Raw genomic sequence first — 8,672 nt, forward strand, 5'->3', positions numbered from 1 at the left:
TATTATATGTAGAGTTCAGCAACCACGAGTTACTATTTGCAGACTCTCCAGAATCTGCCCATATTTGTGTAACCTTTACACAACAGACACAGGTTATGCAATCCACCAGGTCTATGCTCCACAAGCCCCTCCGATGACTCTATTTCGTCCAACCCTTCTCTGTGTATTTGCAGAGTCTGGTAATATTTTTGGAGGCGGTTGGAGAATATATATATATATATATATATCCCTTACAGACAGCTCGCTAACCATTGCTCTGCACGCTGCAGCTATCGCAGGCATGAAGGGGAAACTGAGACCAGAAGCAATAACAAAATACATTTCAGAACTGAAACATGGAATGTTGGAAGTGCTCAGACGGTACCTGTGGCGATTTCAGCTGAGTGCAGCACTGTCTGTTTTTATTTCAGATTTCCAGCACTTCCTAACAGCTTTTCCTGCATGGCTTGGGGAGAGGGGGTTGCTGACTTCTGCTACTGTGTGTGAAGACGTACTTCCTGACATGCATAGCTTGACTTCAATTTTAAGGTCATATCTCTTTGTTGTGGACACCCCATCATAGGAAACAGTTGCTTTCTATATACCTGATAGAAATCAGCCTTTCTGGTTAGCTACAGATGAGGTAGATAAAAGGTTTAACCGAGAAATCATTAAGAGTAATTGACTAAATCATATTAACCATGAGAGTGAAGGAAAGCCAACTAGCTGGGAACTAATCAGAAAAGACTCAAATTTTCACATTTTGCAAGTTGCTCGAGACTGGCCAGAGACCAAGCCCAGTGACAAAAGATTCCATTGTATGCAGCTGTCTTCCCAGGCCTCGACAGTTGCGTTTCCATGGTAACAGTCAGTCAGAGTCATAATGATTTTTCGAAAACTGTTAATCTAATTAATGTTAGAGGCACAATTGGCAAGCCAGTGTATGGAAAATTACACCAAAATATTTATCTCTTAAATTGACAGACAGACAGTTTAGTCGAATTGAGTGAATTATAAATTAATTGAAGCCAATCACAGCTGTAAAGAAGGCAAAACTTTAAGATAATGATCTTCTTAAAAATCACTTGTCAGGATGGCAAAATCCATTCTGGAATCAATCTGTCACTTTCTTAAACCTATGTCTTGCTGCTGCCTTTGCTATTGCCATTTTTCTTTTGTTTAAATCAATCCGTAATTTTGTACTGTGCATTATGATTTGAAGAATTACAACGAGTTGTATTTTAAACTCAACCACTGTATTCTCTAAAGACAATCAATCTGACCTAAGTTTGCATTGTAAGCAAAAATTTACTAGTGGACACTAAAGCTGGCAATAAAGTTCAACGAAACTTTGCCAAAAAACACAGCCTGAATTTCTATTATTTGGGAACTAAGAAGGGATAACGCATATCCAGGGTTCCAAATAGACACAGAGATCCATCAATACCCCAGTGAACCTTTTGGGCAATAGATACTCAATTCTACCCATTTTATTGAAAATAGTAATTAGCCTTAATGAATATAAGCAACCAGTGGAACTATTAATTTAATGAAGTAAAATTAACTAAGCTATGAAACGTAGTCACATGTAATTAAACTTCAGCGTAAGTTATTTTTAACATATTTTTACCTTTTTTTTTGAGCGAGCTGGGATAGCCAGTGTGAAAGCTGCAGTGGAGATTAAGATATGACACACAGTGGTTGCTGTGGAGATTAAGATATGACACACAGTGGTTGCTGCAAGTGGCAGGAAAGACTCAAACATTGCGCTGGGAACCAGTGACCAGGTCACAGACCTCCTACCACCTACTGACTGCCAATCCATGGCTTCAGGGGCTCAAGGTCTTAAGGATGGGGAATGGAGAGAAATTGTTTCCAGTAGTTGGGAATAGAGGACTAGGCAACATAGAATCATAGAGTCCTTACAGTGCGGAATGAGGCCATTCGACCCATTGAGTCTGCACCTGCCCTCTGAAAGAGCACCCTACCTAGGCCCATTCCCCCACCCTGTCCCTGTAACCTTATGGAGACAATTTAGCATGGACAATCCAGCTGACCTGCACATCTTTGTGTGGGAAAAAACCCACACAGACACAGGGAGAATGTGCAACCACCCAGATAGTTGCCCAAGGCAGGAATCGAACCCAGGTCTCTGACGCTGTGAGGGCAGCCATCCTAACCACTGTGCCATCGTGCCGCGTGGCCAAGTGATTAGTGCAAGACCTTTTAGGTGTGAAATTAGGAGACATTTCAACACACGAGAGGGTGGAATTTGGAAACCTATTTCACAAACGGTAACTGATGCCAGAGAAATTATTCACTTTAAGTCAGAGATTGGTGGAATTTCCTTAACCAAGCGTCAGGCAGCAATGGTGGGTCTATGGATTAAAGTCACAGATCCACTGTGTTCTCACTGATTGGCAGAACAGGCTCGAGGGACTAATTGGCCGCCTCCTCTTCCCATATTCCTGACCACGGCGCTGAGATAGGAAAGCGATAAACTGTCACTTTGACTTCAAAACCCAGCCAAGGCAGTCTCAGAACCAGCATTTATTCAGATCCTGAGCTACTGAGTCAATGCACATGGCCGGCGGTATCAGATTTCCGTTTTCTGCCAAGTCAGGGTGCAAACCCGCTGAACTGATTTCCTTTCTCTGTGGAAAGTCAAAACCTGCCGAATGGATCTCTTCTTTCGATTGAAACTCAACTTAAAATGGGCGGTTGCAAAATAGTATATCAGAGGGTCTAGGGCGCTGTTGAGGCTGGTTAAGGCCATGGTAATCCGCCTGAACTTGTAGAGGAATCTGGCAAAAGCACAGTTCTGAATAACGTTCAGGCGAGTGAGGAAATAGAAAAAATGGGTGACGTGATAAGGGACAAAACAGACCACCGAGATCACCAAAATGACTCTGATCATAGTCAGAGCCTTTTCACAGGCGGCGCTGCATTTAAGCTGGGCTATTTTCTTGGCTGCCAAAGGGTAAAATATGACGATGACTGTGAACGGGATGGAGAAACCGAACACCAGCACCACAACGTTGTAGGCTGCCATCCTCTTGTTCCAGGTGTCGGGGTCAAAGTTCTCGAAGCAAGCGGTTGTGTTGTTTTTGGAGATGTTGTTGAGTGTCCCGCTGAAGACCAGGGGAAGCATGATGGCCATGGACAGCACCCAGACCAGAACCGCGATGAACTTCGAGAAGTGCGTGTTTTTCATCCTGATGTATTTCCTTGGGTGGACTACTGCGATGTAACGGTCCAGACAAATGAGGCTGAGAAAGGCGATGCTGATGTATACATTGGCAAAATACAGGGTCCCCGTGATCCGGCACGCTACGTCCCCAAAGGGCCAGTCGTTTTTTCTTGTGTGATAGTGGATTCGGAAGGGCAAGGTACAAATGTAAATGAGGTCTACGACAACCAGGTTTGTAATGTACACATAGGACGGAGAGGCTTTCTTCATTTCCTTGGTCATTAAGCACAAAGCCAAAACATTTCCAATCAAGCCCAGAATGAACACAGTGCTGTAGACCACTGGGAATAAATAGTACTGGAAATTAGCTTCAAGAGTACAGCTTGCATCTGAGGAAGGCTCTTGTGAGGAGTTGGTCATGTTTGAGCCTCACGTCAGTTGACCTCTGACTCCGTCTACGATCGATGGCGTGGGTTTGAAGGCGATCTGGACACATAAAAAAATTAAAATGTTACCAAAGGAACTGTTATCTACAAGAATCACAGCCAGTGTTTTTATTCAGCAATCTTTTTCACCCAGGGTTCATCGTACAGAAAACAACTGAGAAAGGTCCTCATTCTTAGAAACAGTGACACCAGCAGGAATTTTGGGAAGGGTGACAGGGTGTCAACTGCGATTAACTGTATTCCTGGAGCTTTGGGAGTCCAAAGATGTGCACGTTGGATGGATTGGCCATGCTAAATTGTCCCTTGATGTCCAAAAGATTAGGTGGCGTTACTGGGTTACGGGTGGGGAGTGGGCCTAGGTAGGGTGTTCTTTTTAAGGGTTGGTGAGACTGGATGGGCTGAATGGCCTCCTTCTGGCCTGTACAGATTCTGTGATTCGTCACACGATTTCCCCCCACTCTCCAGCCGTTCGTTGGCCAACACGTCCGTCCTTGTGACACACTGCCTTCCTTCGCCAATTAGGAAGCAAAAGGACTCATCACCCAATTGGATAATGCTTGTATTTCGTGTAAACAGAAACGTTCAAAAAAATGTTTTCAAACTTGGCTCACGTTCCAATGATTTTTCTCCAGAGTCGCACAGTGTCCCGGAGATTGGTCTTCAATTTCTGGAGACGCCAGGCTAACCCTGGAGGGTTGGCAACACTCGTGTCAAGAAACAACATACATTTATGGATTCGGTAGACACTCTGGGCGGGTTTCTCTGTCCTGCCGTGCCAGACTTCTGGTTCAGCCCGCCGTCGGGATTCTCCGTTTCGCCGGCTGGTCAATGGGGTTTCCCATTGTGAGGCAGCCCCATGACGTTGGGCTGCCGGCAAAACGGTGCATCCCGACGGCGGAGAATTCAGCCCAATGTATGTGCTTTGCGTGAAAAGGTAGCGTATGAGGAGGAAGCAGTTGGCTGTTTATTCTCGAAGGAAGCATTTATATCGTGACTTGCACAAACTCAGGTCTTGTCACATCATTTTGCAGCCACTACTGTGCAGTCACTGGTGTAATGAGCCAAAATTCCCACAGCAAGTTCCTGCAAAAAAAGCACTGATAATGACCACAATGTCAATTGAGGAATAACTCTGAGCCAGGACATGGTGGGGAGAACTTCCCTGTGCTTCTTCTTCAAGATTAATGTCATGAAATCTTTAATGGTCAGCTAGTCGGGACTACCCCTGACCACAAATATGGAGAAGAGTGAACACTTTAGAGTTCATTCCCAAAACAAATGGAGGCAGTCACAACAAACACGACCTACAAAGCGGCATGCTTGTTATGATACTGTACGAGTATGGGAGTTGTATCATGTCCTGAGAATCCAGGGGCAATTACAAGTTACAAGTCTGGATTTCCCTGCTGCTGCAGTTAATCAGTGGGCTAAATTGCTTTCTGAAGTTTTTCATACCCCTAGCTGTCTCCCTAACTCTTGAAGCAAGGCCTCCTAGCCAGTTGGCTTTGCTGCCCACTGGAGGGAGGTGTGAGCTCTCATTCTGCTTCGGTGAATGTAAGTGCCTGACTGACACGTGGGCACAGTGGCACATGGTTAGCTCTGCTGCCTCACAGCCCCTGGATCCCAGGTTCAATTCCGGCCCTTGGTGATTGTGTGGAGTTTGAACTTTCTCCCCATGTCTGTGTGGGTTTCCTTCGGGTGCTCCGGTTTCCTCCCACAGTCCAAAGATGTGTAGGTTAGGTGGATTCGACATGCTAGATTGTCCCTTAGTGTCCAAAAGGTTAGGTGGGTTTACTGGGTTATGGGGATAGGGTGGAATCGTGGACTTAAATAGGGTGCTCTTTCCAAGGGCCGGTGCAGACTCGATGGGCCGAATGGCCTCCTTCTGCACTGTAAATTCTCTGATTGAAGCAAATGTAGGATTTGGATTTAAATGATAGAGATTGATCCAATTTTTGTTGCTGAGCAATATAAACAGTATTTTCACTGGATGTCTCTGAGTAAGGCATCCAGAATGTTGCCTTTAAGAGTCTAATGAGGGGACAGTGGAAGGATGTGAGGCCCCCAAGTGTGGAGACCTGGATCAGTGACATGGCGGGATTTATAAAATTGGAAAGGGTCAAAGTTGCCCTGAGAGGATCAATACAAGGGTTCTATAAACTATGGCAGCCTTTTCTGGACTTCCTGGCTCAAAGATGGGTATCTTGGTCAATAGCAGCAGCAACCCGGGGTGGGGGTGGGGGGGGTGTTCCTTATTGTAGTTTCTATTCTGTAACTTTATATTGTGTTAATTTGCGTTGTTGTTAAAATGCTGTGTTGTTCATGGAGGTGGGGCGAATGTTTATGATTGCTAATATTATTGTTATTTTTGGTATTTTACTATGGTGAGTTATTGTTGTATAAATTCAAAATTTTTCAATAAAAATTATTTTTTAAAAAAAGAGTCTAATGAGGGGTGACTTCGGACTTTCCTGCTCTCTGATGCTGCTTCGGAAGTGAAAGTTGACTTCCACATTGCTGTCACTGTGGTGAATTTGGTTGTTTAGTTGAATAATTTACTTGTTAAAAGGAATGAGAGAAAGGGTGAGATGCTGACTCCCAGGGTTCACTCTGATAACCGGAATGAGTCTGAACCACATATCGATTCCAATCCAACATCACACCTTTGGGTCTGCAATACACGGAAACAATCTGTACAGATGGATATTTACTTACATGTTTTACAGTGCTGTTAGTTGTAGCACCCTTCACAGAACATAAACCTCTTTATTTAATCTGCAAAACCTGTAGGTTTGTTCCAGCTCAAAACAATAAAGAAGCCACTAACCAACTCGCATTTGACCTTGATTGAAATTCATTGTTATTGCTTATATAGAATGATTAATATATCTTCAACAAGTAAATAGAATAAGGAACTTCTCCACATGATAAGAGGTTTATTCCTATAATTATTGTCACTGTTACATTAAAAACCTTGTTTAAAAAAAATAGTCTTTAATAATAATCTTTATTATCACAAGTAGGTTTACATTAACACGGCAATGAAGTTGCTGTGAAAATCCCCTAGTCACCACACTCCGGCGCCTGTTCAGGTATATTGAGGGAGAATTCAGAATATCCAATTCACCTAACATCACGTCTTTCGGGACTTGGGGGAGGAAACCGGAACACCCGGAGGAGACCCACTCAGACATGGGGAGAATGTGCAGATTCCGCACAGACCCAAGTCAGGAATCGAACCTGGGATCCTGGAGCTATGAAGCAACTGTGCTAATCACTGTGCTACCATGACAGGCCCACTGTGGGCCCACTGTAAACTGTGAAGTGTCAAAGGATTCACAAACACATGGATTTAATTAGTAAAGTTTATAATATTGGCAAGAGTATCAATCGCAATAGTTTCATTTTATCTCTTTCATTTGCTTTAAATGTTATTCTCAGCTGAGAAGAACATGGACGTTGTCATTTTCTGGATATCAGTTCTATTGATAAACTAGCGGAATAATAGCAGAATATATAATATATCATACAACACTCACCGAGTCTGGCTAACACTTTGGCGGCTATGAATCGGCCCGGCTCTCAGTGGTTGAAAGGGTTTTTGAAATCAGGATCCTGTGCAGTTCGCTGAATGCGGCTCCCAAAATACATTCACTTCACTTTTCGGATGCTAACTCCACCCCACACATTACGAAAGTGGCAAATGGGTTTAAGACTCAGGCAACTTCCTCTGCAAATGGTAAGGACATGAAGCAGACTGCCTTGCAGTGGTGACTGAGATGCAAAGCACAGATCGTCCGACAACCTAAAGGATGTCTTTGAAACCTTCACTTCCTTTCTGTGTTTCCAACAGACAAATCAAAGTAGTTCTTGGGTCGCAGCAACCCACTCTGTTTGATAAAAGTAATTTCCGATTCAGCAAATAAATTGTTTATTGTTAAATCAAACTCAATTTTCACAATTTTAATTAAAACCTGTTTCGTGTTTTATATGTTGGGAGTATCTGAATTATTTTAAACTGTGATAGTGACAATCCCAATAGTTTATTATGGATTCAAGTCCTAGGAATTTGCAATATTGCTTCCATGAGAACAGGTAAGATGGTGTTAAGTTTTATCTCTTTTGAGTGTAGAAATGACTGACCTTCAGTTGTGCTATTGGTAATTCCTTGAAAGCCATCACAGAACCAATGGTGCTCTGAATTTCCATTCTGAATTATTGGACTGCCTGAGAATGAGTGGGTAAACCCATACAACACAAACCATTCGAGATTGCAGGAGATGGCCGATATCTGAGTGATTGGTGACCACCAGGTTTGAATGACACAAACTATTTATTAGAACTATATACAGAGTGCTAAAATGTGATACTGACTTCTACAGCTCCAGGATCGGTTCAGCCAGGGAAAGCCCGTGCTCACCCGCTGGATCTGCACGCTATGGCCCGACTGGCCGATCGGTCACATGACCTTTCAAAACCTCGCCTCTTCAAGGGGCCCGCTACGACCTCCCTCCTCCCTTAGTCCCTTACAACAGCAAACTATAACAAGTTGAACTATTTACAAGGCAACGTCGGGCGGCACGGTGGCGCAGTGGTTAGCACTGCTGCCTCACGGCGCTGGGGACCCGGGTTCACTTCCCGCCCTGGTTCACTGTCCATGTGGAGTTTGCACATTCTCCCCGTGTCTGCGTGGGTTTCACTCCCACAACCCAAAGATGTGCAGGCTAGGTGGATTGGCCATGCTAAACTGTCCCTTAATTGGAAAAAGAAAATAATTGGGTACTCTAAATTTATTTATTATTTTTAAATATACAAGGCAACGTCAATCATTTTTTAAAATAAATTTAGTGTACCCAATGTATTTTTTCCAATTAAGGGCCAATTTAACGTGGCCAATCCACCTACCCTACACATCTTTTGTGTTGTGGGGGTGAAACCCACGCAAACACGGGGAGAATGTGCAAACTCCACACGGACAGTGACCCAGAGCCGGGATTGAACCTGGGACCTTGGAGCTGGGATTGAACCTGGGACCGCGGCGCCTTGAGGCTGCAGGG

At 43.9% G+C, this 8,672-nt stretch overlaps 1 protein-coding gene across 1 annotated transcript; it reads right to left on the reverse strand.

Moving 5' to 3' along the window:
• Nucleotides 1–2,544: 2,544 nt before the first annotated feature.
• On the reverse strand, nucleotides 2,545–7,256 carry LOC119950625 (lysophosphatidic acid receptor 6). Its single transcript, XM_038773226.1, has 2 exons — nucleotides 7,155–7,256; nucleotides 2,545–3,655 (listed from the first exon to the last, which is right to left on the reverse strand). Exon 2 carries the CDS (start codon nucleotides 3,587–3,589, stop codon nucleotides 2,576–2,578), a length of 1,014 nt encoding a protein of 337 aa, XP_038629154.1. The 5' UTR covers nucleotides 3,590–3,655; nucleotides 7,155–7,256; the 3' UTR covers nucleotides 2,545–2,575.
• Nucleotides 7,257–8,672: the final 1,416 nt, after the last annotated feature.

Source organism: Scyliorhinus canicula, chromosome 16 (assembly GCF_902713615.1).
Source record: "Scyliorhinus canicula chromosome 16, sScyCan1.1, whole genome shotgun sequence".
Classification (NCBI taxonomy): domain Eukaryota; kingdom Metazoa; phylum Chordata; class Chondrichthyes; order Carcharhiniformes; family Scyliorhinidae; genus Scyliorhinus; species Scyliorhinus canicula.

Bases quoted from the DNA above. Each gene is read 5' to 3' on its own strand.
- LOC119950625 (XM_038773226.1), bottom strand. From the start codon at position 3,589: ATGACCAACTCCTCACAAGAGCCTTCCTCAGATGCAAGCTGTACTCTT.